Genomic DNA, 15,951 nt, shown 5'->3' on the forward strand with positions numbered 1-15,951 from the left:
ATTATAAGGCTGCCAACCCTGAGGAATTCCTTCCTACGCAATCACCCCGCAAAATGCTGACTCAGCCTCAGCAGAGATTGGTGGTTTGAAATTGTGGAAGAAACTCCAAAAATCTGTGTTCTTCAGTGAGGTTCAAACAAAGCTGCGTATGCTTCATGCTGTTATTTTATGTTGCGTCTTAAGTTATAATTTAAATATAAAGTGTGAACTTAGTGCATTACTTCACCTCTCTTTTGGTGAATTAATTGGTTTGGCTTGGCATACAGTTTGTGGAACGGTTTGGATGATATAAAAAATGGTATAAAGATCTGCCTTATTGCAGGTTCCTGATACACAGCAACAGCAAGCCAGCAACTAAGGCCAGTAAGTTCATTCTGGACGGACATGAATAGATTCCTGAAATCTCACTGCTGTCATGCAGTATGTCATTCTCATTGGTCCTCTTCCCAAACCACTACTGCTCCGACATGAATCATCATTGTAATCTGTGATCTAAACCAATGATGGTATGCATGCAGTGCTTACAGGTTTTGCCATTCTCAGACATGCGTTGTCCTTCTCCAGCGGAGTAGACTGGAACCACAGTTACAGTGTAGACAGTATCAGACTGCAGATTCTTCAGCACAGTGTTGTAGGTGCTGCCTGATACCTGGACCTGAAAGAAGTATAATAAGACATACATCAGGTTGTGCTGTGGCCACTACAGGTATAGCCTAATTGTGGTAATAAAGTGAAGCACATTTCACTCAACATGGTCTGATGATCTAGAACTCTTTTCCAGCTTACCATCTCCTCCTCTCCTCCAGCTGCAGGGACATAGAAGATCCTATACTGACGCACGTTGCCCTCAGCAGCCTCCCACAGGACATTCAGAGAGCTGGTAGTGGGGTCAGTGACCCGCAGGTTCCTAACACCACCCAAAGGCTCTGGGGTAAGATAAAAGTGTGATACAGTTGAACTGTCATACCCAAACAATGTCTGTAAGCGCTAATGCTCTGAGAGAATTTCCACAAGTGCACTTCTGCAACAGTACACATTTATCATGACGTGTCACTGTTATCACTTGTCATTTGGGAGCCCTTAAAGAAGAGATCAACTCACTGGTCTTTCCAGGGCCATTCAGCTCCATGCTGACTCCTCTGGCATAGACCGCCACCACAGTGATGGAGTATTCAGTGTCAGGGGTCAACTTGGGAAGCAGGACAGTATTTTTCTTCCCTCCAACCTGGGTCTAGTTGGGGAATATAATGTTTGTTTATTTTTGAATACTCTTATGACTCACTGATGCTGTCAACATTTCAGAGGAGGTATGTTTTGAGTGTGTTTGAAAATGATTAATACACAGTACATTGGCCAAGGTAAATCCATATGCTGATGGCTGAAACTGTTAGATGTCATGTTAACAGTCATGACTGATGATGAATTTATACATAACTTCTGGCTATGTGCTTAAATGTGGATTTGTGTGTGATATTTTATGTGCCTGCACTTTTACATCCACTCTGCGGCTTTGTCTCTCAACCAACTGGCTGAATATTTAATCAGGAAAGAAACAGAAAACAAAATAAAGAAAGTTTTATAATTTGGCACGGCAGTAGTTTTCTTGTACACCAGTGCAAACTGTGTGTCAGACGTTTGCGAAAACAGACTTGCCGTCCCAGACGAAACAATGCAAAACTCCTTGAGTTAGTGATACTTGTTGAAATCCTGACAGTGAACCAAGATGATTTGGCTGATGCTATCTTCTCTGTTTCCAGTTTTCCATCAACCTTTCAGTGTGATATCACCCAGGCAATCAGTGTTACAAGATTTCATCAAGTACTAAAGAGGAAAACATTCCACCTTGTGTTAAAAAGGAAACTTATGGTCAACCAATAATCTACGTAACACCAGCTGAGTCCAAGCTGAATTTTGCACAAAACTTTTGACAGGGTAAATTATATGGAAAGAAAATTAGCTTAAACCTTTAGCTGCCCTCTTCAGTGTGACAAATTTTGGATGCCATGGGAACCTTATATTATATCATATTATATTATATTATAATGGGTGAAAGAACAGTGAACCAAAAGCCAGATTTGTGAGTGCAGCAACTGTGCAGCATTTAAATCACAATCTTCTCTATAATATATGACACCCGTGGCACAGTACTCTATTATTACACAAACTATACCTATAACACACACTGTCCTGACAGGGCAAAAGTATTTGGTTTCCACATGTGTACACACACCCAAACACCCAAACACACCCACACACACACACACACACACACACACACACACACACACACACACACACACACACACACACACACACACACACACACACACACACACACACACACACACACACACACACACACACACACACACACACACACACACACACACACACACACACACACACACACACACACACACACACACACACACACACACACACAAACAAACGTAACAGCCTGGAAAAGGGAGATATTAATGACACACACATACACAGACATACCCGAAAAACTTGCAGATGTCCAAATAGCACACCGCCTGTGAACCCTCAAAGTTTAATCTCTATAGTATCTTTTCACTGTCTCCCAATAGAGCTGTTAAATTATCAGCCCTCAAAATGTGTCATGTTAACATTAGAGTTAACATAAGCAGCTTGTCACAACCCATAAATGCCAAGTAGTGAGGGTGAAACATTTTATACCAAAGTTGTTTGGAACATCTATCATTGATGCAGTTTATCAGTGTGCCTATCCATCTGCAGTCTTGTGTATGGACGTGTGCATAAGCACCATTCAGCATGCTTGCTTTTAAGTCTTGCTTGTGCAAGCAATGAGAAATGTCTGACAGCAAATTGAAAGCAAATATTCAATTGTCATCCAAAAAGACTTTTACACATACAATAAGGCAGCCAAATAATGCACAACCAATGGGAGACAGTCTATGGTCTCAGGAAATATCGAGGAAAAACTAAAAAGGGTTTTGTCTATATTAATGCTGCCATACCCAAACAACCGATTAAGAGATTTGGCTTAGGATAAACTAAAATAAAGCAATACCAGTGGCAGAGTTTAAGCTGTGCACATATATTTCTTTGAGGCAAATAAGCTCTGGAGGAAGAAACAAATCCAGTTATTGAGTTAAAGCTCACAGAGCCATGAACGGCAGTCTGCCTGGCTAAGTAGTGCAAGACTGAAGTCTAGTGAAGAAGGCAAGAAGAAGATTAAGGACTAAGTAGATAATATTTTAATGCCTAGTACTCCTGCTACTGCTGTATTTCCTTTTAGATTATTCAGTTTAAATTATAACTTGTGTTTCGTCTTTGCCATTAAAATACCAGAGCATCTCTCCCTTTGAGAATTGCTTATTTTACTAAACCTTCATTCTGCTCTTTGGGGTTTAGGGATCCCTTGCACGATGCAAATGAATACTATATGTCTTATGTTTAATTTTACTGCACATTGTGTATTGTTTGTATGGTGTGTTGTTTTGTCGTGCAACTTACAGTCTGGCTCCGGCCTCCAGCTGTTGGAACATAAGTGATCCTGTAGTTCTGGACGCGGCCTGGAGCTGGATTCCACCTGGCGTTCAGAGTGGTGGTGGTTTCATTGAACACAACCAAGTTGGTGGGAGGTCCATTAGGTACTGGAAAACGCATGCACATACACATATCACAATTATAACAAGGTCAACATGTGTATCCATTATATGTAGTAAAAGCACTTTTTCCATGGATCTCCTTTTAAGAATCTTTTAAAGACACAGTCCTTGATACTTTGGCCAGCTCGTGTCAAAATGTCTACTCCGTCTTGAAATGTACATTTGTCATCAAATATCAGCTAATTTACTTCTAGATGATTCTCTTTCGTTACTTTATGGCAAAACTAAGCAGCTTTACCACTCATTTGTATCAAGGATTGCAGCTTTAAAGAAGAAAAGATAATCCTCTTCCAGGATTCTGTCTTTTCTGAAGCAGGGATGGATTCTGGTGAACAGCAATGGCTTGATGGAGAGATGATAATGGATTGAAGGATAAATGCATGGATGGTTGGATGGATAGATGGATGGATGGATAGATGATGGACAATGAAATGGGATTCAAAAACAAGGATTCAAATCCTTGTTCTGCAGTGCATGCATAGTTGAAATCTATCTTCAGCCATTTCATTTGTCATTTAACTGAGTAAGAACAGATTTAAGAACAGCCATGAGATGGACAATGGAACAAACACAGACAAGGACAGACAAACATAATAAAATCGGCTGTGTCAGGTGCATCACAGCACCACTGGAGCGGTGGATGGGTTAAGGGCTTTGCTGGATGATGTAATGATGATTGTTCATTGAACAAAAGTGCTGATGACTGGTTGAAATAATAAAACATGCTTTCATCACTTGAAAGAAAAGGCATCCTCTTGCTTTACCACAAATATACTTACGTCTGTTACCATCAGGTTTGGACCCTATAGGCACTAGAGGCAGAAATAAAAAGGTATAATGGGCATACCCTTTTGCTCAACATTTCACTCAGCATATAGGACTAGCCTTAAATCTGAGATCCAACAGAGATTCTGTCAAGCAATTTAAGAAAACAGCATTAACTAAAGTGATTGTCATCATCAGCTGCTGGGGTGTGTGTCTTACATGTCCTCTCAGTGCCCAGCAGATCCTCGCTCTCTGATTCATCTGGATAGATTGCGGTGACAGACACATCATAGGGTGAATCTGGCTCCAAGTTCTCCAGAAGGTGGGTTGTCTCATCATTGTTCAGAATGGCCTGATGAGAAAAACACGATCACAGCGGGAATTTTAGCCAACACAAACCAAAGACAAGCAACATCGGATCCATATTAAAGTGATTGTAATTGGTTTGGTCCAAAGAGTCTGTTTTTTAGATGTTCCGCCTGCCTCCACGGGAGGTCCTTTTTTAAAGCATTGCCAAAGCACTTTCTGTAGGATTCATCAAGAAATACCTGCATGAATTATCAGAAATGCTAACATCCTGGACAGCTGGCTCTTACATATTGGAAGTTAGAATCTCCCTTCTTGGTCCAGCCAATGCGGTATAGAGCCACGTCAGGAGCTCCGTGCTCCCAGTGGGCTCTGAAGCTGGTCTGGGTAACTTCAGAAAATCGCAGGTTCTTTGGGGCAGGAACCACATCTACAGAATAGATGGAGAGAAGTTATGTGTCATCTCACTCTTTGTAAGAAGGAGGCAAACGGGGACAGTGCCATCATCCACAATGTCATAATAATTCATTTTTACCAGTGATTCCCTCTCCCAACATCGTCTGACCAGGTCCTTCATCATAGATCGGAGTAACAGCCAGGGCATACTCAGTCTGTGAGATCAGGTTGTCTAATTGTCTTGTGGTCACACTTCCTCCCACTTCCAGCTGAAGAACAATCAAAACATTCTTGTTAAATATTATCAAATAAAATGAATAATGCATAATGATGTCTGAAAGTACAAAGAGTTTAAGATGTTTTTCTCTTCAGTCACATTTTGCCAAGGCTTGCAACACTTGAATTCCGTTCACAGCACGAGTTTCCAAGAAAACTGGCGACAGCAGGAATGCACTTCTAATAAGACCCGTAGGAAATTTGACCAGAGTGCTTGTTTCCAGAGGAAAATGGAAATAAACAAAACACACAACAAACAAGCAACAAAAAAAAAAAAAAGAGCAGCAAAAAAAACAACAACACCTGGAACATTTATAGGAAACACCACACTGGTTTTACTGCTCTTGATGCTATTATGTTTTAGTAGCTGAATTTCAAGAAAATAAACTTAAGGGGTTCATTGTGAACCCCTGTTAGGTTAAACAATTTAAATCAAGTTATAAGTCTAAACAAACAACGTATTTGTCTCTTGGGACCATTAAACCATGTAAAAGGCTTCACCTGGAGGGCTGTGTTGCGATAGGCAGACTCATTTTTTTGGTTCCATCACATAATATATTAGGTGAAACACAACATTCTGCTACTTTCTGGGCAGTAAGCTCTTCCTCCCCACGCTGTGCATTTTTGCATCCTCCGTCTTTGACTCACTTTCACATGTGTGTTTCCATCACAGGAACTTTGAGGATTACCTCCACCTGATTTATGGCTAAGGATGTCGCAAAACACAGACCACAGAGCTTGCTGCTCTAGCCCAGAAAGGGAAAATGCGACCAAAGTAGCTGTCCAATCCATCCTTTAATCTCCGCCAAAACCATATTCTGATAGTTTTAATCTTTTCATTGGACTCCAAAATGTTCCCCTAATGTCCATCCAACAAGCTGCAGTCTCCATTATGTGGTCTCAGTCAATATATAAAGGATCGTTGAAAATTATCGATATAAATTCGTCACCATCAAACCTAATGGCTCAGACAGACAACAGGCATGATAAAGTAGTATCAGAATAAAGGAGTATCAGAATAATACAATTTAAGCTGCTTATATGTTGTTTACATGTATTAAAATAAATGTAACTAAACGTGTATACAAGAAAACAGGATTGGAACAAAACTCACTTCTTTGGCCTCCCCTTCCTCAGGCTTGTAGGTGATAAGGTATTTACGAACAAGACCAGGAGCAGCATCCCAAATAAGTCTCATAGTGCTGTGGGTGATGTCACGAACCGTCAGTTTGCCCGCAGGTGGTAGGGGCACTGAACAAGGGGCAGAAAGTAAGTGTTAATTTCATAATTATAGTTAAAGGGAATGTTTGAGTATTTTGAAGTGGGGTTGAATGAGGTAAATATCCATAATCAGTGTATTACCTTCAGTAGATGACATAGATAACTACCTCATACAACCCCCCTTCAAAATACCTGAACCATCCCTTTTAACAATCATGAATTCAGTGGTGAGTCCACAGTGGCCTCCACAGGCTTTCTGTCAGGCATTACCAATAAACACACATCAGTCATATCAGCTTCATGCAATACTGTATGTGCTATATTCATGATCAACCCATGATACAGTGACAACATACAAGTGACTCCCTGCTTGGTCAGTGGTTCACTAGCTGACTCTCCATGCAGGGCGAAGAGGGAGAGTGAGTAGGCCGTGTTGGGGAGTAACTTCACCAGCTGGACATCAGTTGTATCCCCTCCCACTCTGATCTGCAACAGAACCAGACCAAACCAACATCATGAGGTCAGAGGGGAAGTGGATGACAAGGATTTCTCATATAAGAACAGTGGGAGAAATATGCTGGTTGTGGCACCGATTCCGGTTTTGGCCCGCTGGGTGACACCTCATGAACAAATGATGATGTTCCCTTGGCAGAGAGCTCATGGTTCACCCACCCTTTTGTGACTAACAATGTTTCTCTGTACTTTCCCATTTTGCCTTGTCTGTTGAATGGTGAGGTAAACAGTGGCGGCTTTGTAAAATGTTATTTCACTGTGCGACATCCGTATTTTTGTCAAGAATTGCTGACAATAAGTTGAAGTGTTTGGTCACTTCTAGTGTTTAGCAATGCGTTTGTGTGTTTTTGGTGCATATGAACTCATTCAAGACTTTGTCCACCCATAAAGACGTGTTTCCTTAATGTATCATATCAACATCTGATTGGCTGTATGCCCTTTTGTTCAATCATGTTGTGTTCGCAGTGTTCCAATGATGTCTCTTACCTCCTGCTCGAGGGTGGGCTGAGTGGCATTAATGGCACTGTAGAGCAGCATGTAGCCAGTAGCACCCATTGCCTCCTCCCATCTTACTCGCATGGTGGTGGTTTGCTCATCATAAATATCCATCCTCCTAACGGCACTAAGGGGCACTAGATCACCAGGAAATGATGTTGAAAGGAAAAATGATTGGCACATTGAAACAGAGATTATAACAATTGGCTGTGTATATATATATATATATATATATATATATATATGTATATGACTATATATTAACATAGACAAAACCTAAGTAAGTGGAAATATCCAATTTAGCAGATATAGAGCTATGCTCATGAGGACACATAGACAGACCTTTTTGTATGCTATTCACACTGCACAAACTCAACAATTAGCGCTGTTTTATACATGCTTTTATAGATACTGTGTAACGCCATTAAATTTCTGCCACCCTAGAGAGCACCAGTAAAACTGACATCTTAAAAGAAACAAAGAAACAAGTCAAAACTGCGCTTGAACCCCAATGTAATCGTGTGAATTGCCTTTGAATTTGCATCTAATTAAGATTTACTATTGCTTTCTTTAGTAGCCACATATGGTTTTATAAACATGACCGAGAGTTTATATTTCCTTTGAATATTTATTAATGGGGACCACGTAGGAATCACAGTCACTGAGTGCATACAATTTGTGTTATGCAACTGGACCAGAAATTCAATGATGGAAGCTGACTCTACAAACAATGATCAAAGACCAATCATTTTTGTAGTTTAGCTTACTTTTTACCATGTATGGGCTGTTATAAGTGGATATTTTTAAATCCAATTATACAGGTCTAGATGTAAGCCAAAAAGGAGAAGACATACGTGTGGTCTCAATTCCTTTGAGAGGCTCACTGCTCTCCTCTCCCTCCACTGAGTAGACGTTGACCAGGTACTCTGTCAGAGGGTTGAGACTCTGGAGAACCACCGTGGTCTCAGTGCCATCCACAAACACCTGATAAAGAAAGGACAGTAAGAACATAATAGCTAAAGGGGTAATCTGTAGGAGCTTTCATTCGATGAAGTTTGAGTGTTATTTTGGACCCTTACTTTCTGAATATATTTTGCAATGTCATATAAAACAATGGTAAGAGGTAAAAAAAATCTGTTTTTACTGGATTGACTAAAAACTAGAAATCCATCTGACAAATTTTCAATGGACTAAAATTCCGCATGTGCTTCAATCCCAGATCCATAAACAACAATAAAACCTCATCCACTATGTTCACTATTACACAAAACAATGGGAGCTAAACAAAAAATAAACATCTCCTACATGTAATTGGATTCAGACACTACAAATGCACATTACATGGAACCAAGAGCATGCTGGCCAATGGGGCTATCATTCATGAAGTCATTATTTGCTTTCTAATCCTCTAAACTGAGAGCTGTGTGTTTTTGTTTTCTTGCCCTGTGTCAGATCATAATGTAATGAGACACCCAAGCAGTGAGAAGCCAACACAAACAGGAGGCTGGAAATAGAAGTTTGAGTGGAGTTTCCCATTAGTCTCAGAATCAGTGGGTCAGGACACATTACAGCCAACATCCCCTCAACACTCACACTGGCAGATGGGCTACACTAACTATGTTTTGTGTGACTGAAATAGTTAAAGTAGAGATTAATTGTTATTAATTAATTAATTATTCTGTATGTAGCAGGTTAGCATACCTGTTGTGGACGTCCAGACACAGTCATGTACTCCACACGGTACTTCTCCACGGGGCCATCAGGGCCGGTCCAAGTGGCTCGGAAGGAGTTGTGAGTCACCTCTGATGTCACCAGGTCAGTAGGAGCATCGGGCGCCCCTCCTATTCAGATGTAAGCATGAAAAAGATAGAAACTGCAATACGGGTCATCACCAGGAAGATTATACATTGTCATGCAAAAGCATGATTGATTACTTTTCTTTCCAACATCTGTGCCTTTTATATACTTAACATTCCTGAGCATGTTTTTTAATATATTTATAAAGTTATACATCTAGGATCTGGAAATAAACTAGATGTGGCAACAGATAAAAACACGCCTATTTAGTAACAAGTCCTAACAGAACCTTGTCCACGCCACGGTACTACTATTCAGACTATAAAGCCACATGCTCTCCAAGGAGTTCCCCGTATCCAATAGCAGCCCTTTTTATTTGATTAAGGAGCAGACACTTTCTTATTCAGGGAGGCAGAAAGCATATTATATAACATAGCAGATCTGCAATGATCTATAATAATATATCTGCAATCATTTCCAATAGCTTGGCTGGTTCTTGGCTTCTAGTGTTACTTTCCATGGTGGGCTAGACATGTACGTAACTGTCTGTGGGTCTGGGATGTTAACATTATATTTACACTACTTATCTAATGTCTGGAAATGGTGCAGTTGGCTTAGGCTATATGTGGTTATTATTTTTAAGTAGAAGGCTTCTGTCTTTGCAATTTGCTGTGCTGTTCCTCAGTGATTCCATTACTTTGATCAGTCAGCTGTCTGCATACATTGACGTAAACTCATACATACCTGGACCCTTGACACTGTTACAGAGGTTATCAGTAAGGTTGTCAACGATGTCCAGCAAGAAAGAGAAGTCAGCCACATTGTACATGTGAATGCTATCCGGATCAGTGGCAATGGACCTCAACTCATTCTCATCAGCATTCTTCACACCTAAAGAGCAATTAGGAAGAAAGTATTTAGCACTCTGATACTATGAAAATTTAATGCAAACAGAGCTGATTTTCACTTACCGATGGCATAGAGCTCAATGCCCTGATCGCGCAAATTCTGAGAGTTGCCGATGACATCATCCTGGGATTTGCCATCAGTGATCAAGACGCCAATCTTTCTAGCGTTGGGTCGCATCCCGACATTCTCTTTGAAGTTGTTCTGGAGGAGGTAGTTCAGAGCCAGACCTGCAATGTAGACATCAGTGATCATTTTTCCTCCTGATAGTGACACAATATAACATTTATTACTGTGCTTATAGAAAAAGAAGTGGCACCACTCCCACTTTAAAGAAATAGATTATAGTACCAGTCAGGGTGTTTCCTCCTTTGTAGGGCAGGTTAGCCACAGCTTCCAGGAGAGACTCCCGGCTTCGATGAGCATCCAAGTGCCATTCAGTCTTTGGGTCTCCACTATACTGAGCAAGACCTGAAGACATCATACCAATACCAATGTAAGAGATCTCTTCTAGCTTTATTAGTAACCAGTTGACTGTAACTGTGCTTATTCTGGGTAGACCCACCAATTTGGACCCTTTCAGGACCAATGTCAAAGACTCCCACCATACGGGCTATGAATGCACGGATGGTCTTGAAGTTGAGACGTCCAATACTCCAGGAACCATCCACCAGCAGCACAATGTCAGCTTGTGCAGTGGTCTTACACATCACCTCTGAGAGGGCGAAATTTCAGTGTTTTAATTGAAAGTTTTAAATGAGATAAACAAAAGAGAAATCCATGCTCATGTACACATTGTGATGTGTGTGTGGTGAGTTGTAATGAAAGAGGTACTCAAAGAGATGTGAGAGGTAAAGGAAAGAGGGAGTTCTATGACATTTTCTATGATTTCCATTTCATCCAAACATTCTCCAAGGTGCCAGACAAACAACACATACACAAGCAAGTAGTTAAACATTCCATCTTTTCCACAGTTTTTTTTTTTTTTTTTATCAGAACACTTTTATTTTCCAGGTGTTGTAATTATTATCTTCTTGTCTTGTCATGTTGAGGCAGTATTTCTCTCGTTTGTTCTTTTTGGATCCATGAATTAGTCCCAGGGGCAAATCAGGAGAGTACACCCTTAATGGCCTGTAACATATCAAAGGCCTCCATTGGAGTGATTACTGTGCCCTCCAGAGCAGCAAGGAAATATTCAGATCCTGTTTTCCAAACACCTGTGTGATGACAAGAAAGGCATCCGATCCCCGTACCTAAAAGAGGGCTGCAGATGTGCATTGGAGATAGGCAGATGTTGCACTAAGTGCCACTGTCTGCAACTGAAAACAGGTTACATGTTTGATTTACAGATTGGTTTGCTTGCACAGAAGCACGCCCGCTAGAGATTTATCATCAAAATAATAAATAGATTATATATAATAGCTCATATTTCTGATTATGTGTTGGCAAGGGAAAAAAATGTAAAGGTACATTGCAATAATAATTTATGTTCTACTGTTAGTTGATAGTTCTTGGTAAATTAGGACAAGAAATGTGTTTTGCTACACCCACGACTTTCTTTGCCCTCAAGCTCCAGAGGCTTGTTGAGAACTGGCCTGTAGTCAATAGATGGTACAGCAGAGAGTGGAGTTCTCTCACCTCTTCTAATTTATCTTCTGGTGCTGTCACTGAATCTGCCTCTGTCTCCTCATTAGGAACGGACTTGCCGCTGAGTGGTCAAGCTGACCTTTCCAGTTCCTTCCAGCAAACACAACATTTTCCCTCTTCTCACACTTACTGCCTGCTGCTCTCTGGCTCATGAGGCAGTAAAAACATTTTATAACTGCAAACAGATTATATGCGTATGGCTCGAATCTACACTGGCTTGTACTTGGACTGGAAATAAAAAGCGGAAGCCCAAAGTGTCACAATGAAGTAAGCAGGAAAAGGGCAGACACATGGAATATCCATTACATTTGTTATTTCATGAAACAATTAGCTTTGAGGTAAGGCATTAAGGGAAACTCTTCAGCTTTTATAGGGCATGCGTTTACATTGAATTTTCCTAAGCAAAAATATATTATGTGATAGAGCCTCCAATGTTTGACTGTTGCTGCCCAGAGACATAACATACTGGAGACGCTGTCTGACAGGTGGTGACACGCACAGTAACAGAATGACTAAAACCATTTTAGTTGTTAATGTTCTATTTAGTTTAGCATAAAACATGCTATCGCTGTAATTCCTTTGATGATATAGCACATTGGATTGTATAATAAGATATTAGATAACTTTACCTGATGGTTCATAAGGAGGAAGCTCAGGTGCATCAGAGAGTGTGGTTTTCTCCTCTCCAGCCAATGGCATACTCTCTCCTCCATCAAACATGCCAAACACACTCACACTATATTTGGTACCAGCTCTGTAGAACAAAAAATAATTTTTTTTTTTATATGATACACTAGAGAATATTGTTCAAATTCGTATGATAATGAGATATAAAAAGAGAAATCAGCCAAACCTCAGCTCCTCTAGCACCACTGTGTTGTCATAGGGACCAACTAGAAGTTGTCCCAGGTCAATGTCTTCACCTACAGGGTGGAAAGTGACTTTGTAGCCCTTAACATCACCAGGAGCATGGTCCCAGGTTACACGGAAACTGGTCTTGGCAGGCTCTGAAGTCTGGAGGTTTCTAGGACCTTTGTAAGGTGACACTAAGTAGAGAAGAGAAATGCGTAGATTGACTTTATGACACATAATGATGCTAAAGAACAAATAAGTACTAAAATATTGATTGAGTCATTTAGTATGAGAAGGTTATGATGATCAAATAATATAATCAATAATCAAACTGTTCCTATATTTGGCGACGGAAAGAGCAACATTTGTGGTTTAGTGATAACCAACTTACGTGTTGTTCCTTCTCCTTGCCTTGCTTTGCCTTCTCCAGAACGGTAGACAGGCAGAACAGTGATGTCGTAGGTGGTGAGGGAGGTAAGGCGTCTCAGCACAGTAGAGGTGTTGCCACCGGGGACCTTGGCTGCTAGCTGGCGCCCTCCTGATTTGGGTTTGTAGGTAACGCGGTAATTGAGTACATTTCCAGGTGCTGGTTGCCATGTCACCTTCATGCTCTTCTCAGTCTCGTCAGAAACAACAATCGTTCTGCCAGCGGCCGAGACTGTAAGGACGGAAAAAAAGCAACAATCGTCAAAAGAGAAGAAATGATGAATGGATGGTCTGAGGGAAAATGTAGACTTTGGGACTTGTTCAGGTGGGAATCTGTGCTAAATGTGTGCTTAACCACGTATTTTTCCAGTATACCTTTGGAAATACAAGCAGCATGGCTTTCCTGCTGGTAAGTAAACTAAACAGTAACACGCTTGGCTACCTCACAGTCTTTCATCTGGATATCTGCTCAGTTTCCACATGCGTGTGGACACAAACCTACCCAAGTATTTCTGATTTTTAAAGGTATACATTAAACAGGCCCAAATTTACATGATTGATCATGTTTAGTTGGCGGGTTGGGGAGCCAGCCTTAGATGTCTTGTGAATTTAAGCAAAGCCATAGTTCTCATTTTTCCATTGTGCTCCACTGAGTGTTTCTTATTTTGAGAGCAGGAAGGGCAAGCGTGAATTGTCAGAGACTTCGAAATGAGTTGAGGAAAATATTCAGAATGCTCTACTTCAGAGGGAGGACTTTTATTAACGGAAAAAAGTGGCGCATCCAAGTTTGCAGTGTGTGGCTCAATCCAAAGAAACCTGTGATTTGCGTAGAGCATGAGAAACGAGAGCAACAGATAGAGGGTGCAAAGTGTAGGAAGGAATGAGTAACGTGAACATTTTAGTTTACAAACTGCCTCATGGTTGTGTTCAGTGTGTATTCCACATTCTCGCTTGCCAGAATCAATAAACTGTAATGATGGTTGGAAATTGTTTTTTTTCTTGAGAACATTCCATTTCATTAACTGGTAGACAAATTCCCTCCGCTGGTGCGATTTTCCGCTCAATGTGCTTTTCTCATCCAAGCATCTAGTCTAACAAGTGAGAGGCCACTGTCTATCTGTCCTGCATCTCCCATGAAAACTGGGTGCAGGTGTGCTGGACATTACATCACCTCTGTCCATACAGTACATATAACACACACGGACACGGTCTTAAAGACAGGCACGCGAAGGCTCAGGTGAGTTCCCATAGCTATGCATAATCTCTTAGTTCAACACACTGTATCACTGACATATCTCTATATTTATATAACAACTATATACTTAAACCAAAACTCTATTTGGTTCATTTATTTTAAATCTGAATCACTGCTCCATATTTCTCAGTAATGATCTCCTAAATTATATCTATAACTTAAAGGCATACAAAACATTAAGGCTTAAGATGGGTTTATGACAAGAATGTCTAGACCCGCCTGCTTGGCTTTTTACACATGAAAAAAAAGTGCAACTGTCCCTTTGCGGTCATACAGCTTTTATGGCTTTTATGGTTATATGGCCGTAGAGTTAAATCACGCTTACCTAAGCTTCAAACTTTCTAGGTAGCCCCAAGACGAGACATTCAGAAACTCAGAAGAGGAAAATAAGAAAGGAGGAAAGCATTGGAAAAATACAAAGAAAAAGAAGGAAACAAACAGGGAGCAGATGTAGAAAATGAAAAGGGGAGAGAGGGGAAGGACAAGGGAATAAGTGTACGGGGGAAGAGTTAAAGCAGGTCAAGTAACTTACCATCCGTGGTTTCCTCTCCAACCAATGGCTGACCCTCTCCGCGGCCATAGCCAGCAAACACAGAGACTTGATAACGTGTCTCTGGAGTGAGACCCTCCAGGATTGTGGCTGTGGTGTCTCCCGGTATCGTCTTTTCCCCGGCTTCTTCAGTGAACAGAGACTTCCAAGTGATTCGGTACTGACGAACGTTACCAGGGGCCGCGGCCCAAGACACTGCAAAACTGGTGTCAGTGACATCTTTGGTCACCAAGTCTCTAGGTGAACCAAGCTCTGTGGAGAAATGAACAGGAACATTATTAGAAACTGTGTGTAATGGATATGGAAACGGAAAATAAGTAGCACTACAGCTTTACTTTTTGTTTCTCTAAAGAATTTCCTCAGGTTTTTCTTTGTTTTGAGTTGCTCGGATGCAATATAATTGAATTAAGATGGTAGTGTTAAGCGCTAGGGTAAGAAGAAATGCTTTATTTATGGCTTTGTCCAGGTGGTGTTTAGTTTTTACTAATATTATAATATATAAATAATAATATATATGGAGGTTTAAGGAAGTGAGCGAGACACAAAATGGACAAAACTATGAACTCCAGCGATAAAGCATCACTTATCTGCCTCTGCTTAAACCCCTCAGGATCTGTTTGAACAACCTGATTTTCTCCCTTCATAATCTGAGACTGCTGAAAAAATTTCTGCAAAACTAATCATAAATCACATATCCTCAGCGTCTCTCCCGCCTGCACTTTAATTTTCCATCGAAATGGGAGGAAACCTGATCCACAAGTGTGTTTGCTAGAATTGCAGATGTTGCGCTCTCCCTTTCTCCTCTTTACTCACTTCTCCTGGGAGACAATCATGAAAGGAGAAAGGCATAGAAAACGGTGGAGGAAATTTTGCGGTGGTGTTTTGTGACA

The 15,951-nt window shown here is 40.8% G+C and overlaps 1 protein-coding gene across 3 annotated transcripts in view; it reads right to left on the reverse strand.

The window, feature by feature from the left end:
- Positions 1-15,951, reverse strand: part of col12a1a (collagen, type XII, alpha 1a) — a 55,423-nt gene that overhangs the window by 24,596 nt on the left and 14,876 nt on the right. For 2 of the 3 annotated variants that reach the window (XM_083924821.1, XM_083924823.1), the window contains exons 14-34: positions 15,044-15,313; positions 13,222-13,488; positions 12,832-13,024; positions 12,608-12,732; positions 10,897-11,046; positions 10,683-10,802; positions 10,397-10,561; positions 10,170-10,316; positions 9,330-9,469; positions 8,483-8,612; positions 7,620-7,765; positions 6,977-7,106; positions 6,514-6,650; positions 5,263-5,392; positions 5,018-5,157; positions 4,641-4,773; positions 4,436-4,468; positions 3,502-3,641; positions 1,102-1,231; positions 787-926; positions 526-655 (exon numbers count right to left, since the gene is read on the reverse strand). In XM_083924821.1, the coding sequence (XP_083780947.1) occupies positions 526-655; positions 787-926; positions 1,102-1,231; positions 3,502-3,641; positions 4,436-4,468; positions 4,641-4,773; positions 5,018-5,157; positions 5,263-5,392; positions 6,514-6,650; positions 6,977-7,106; positions 7,620-7,765; positions 8,483-8,612; positions 9,330-9,469; positions 10,170-10,316; positions 10,397-10,561; positions 10,683-10,802; positions 10,897-11,046; positions 12,608-12,732; positions 12,832-13,024; positions 13,222-13,488; positions 15,044-15,313 (3,096 nt within the window). The remainder of the gene's footprint in view (positions 1-525; positions 656-786; positions 927-1,101; positions 1,232-3,501; positions 3,642-4,435; positions 4,469-4,640; positions 4,774-5,017; positions 5,158-5,262; positions 5,393-6,513; positions 6,651-6,976; positions 7,107-7,619; positions 7,766-8,482; positions 8,613-9,329; positions 9,470-10,169; positions 10,317-10,396; positions 10,562-10,682; positions 10,803-10,896; positions 11,047-12,607; positions 12,733-12,831; positions 13,025-13,221; positions 13,489-15,043; positions 15,314-15,951) is intronic. The other variant, XM_083924822.1, reaches the window with a different exon arrangement.

The sequence above is a fragment of the Echiichthys vipera genome, assembly GCF_963691815.1.
Source record: "Echiichthys vipera genome assembly, chromosome: 12".
Taxonomy (NCBI): domain Eukaryota; kingdom Metazoa; phylum Chordata; class Actinopteri; order Perciformes; family Trachinidae; genus Echiichthys; species Echiichthys vipera.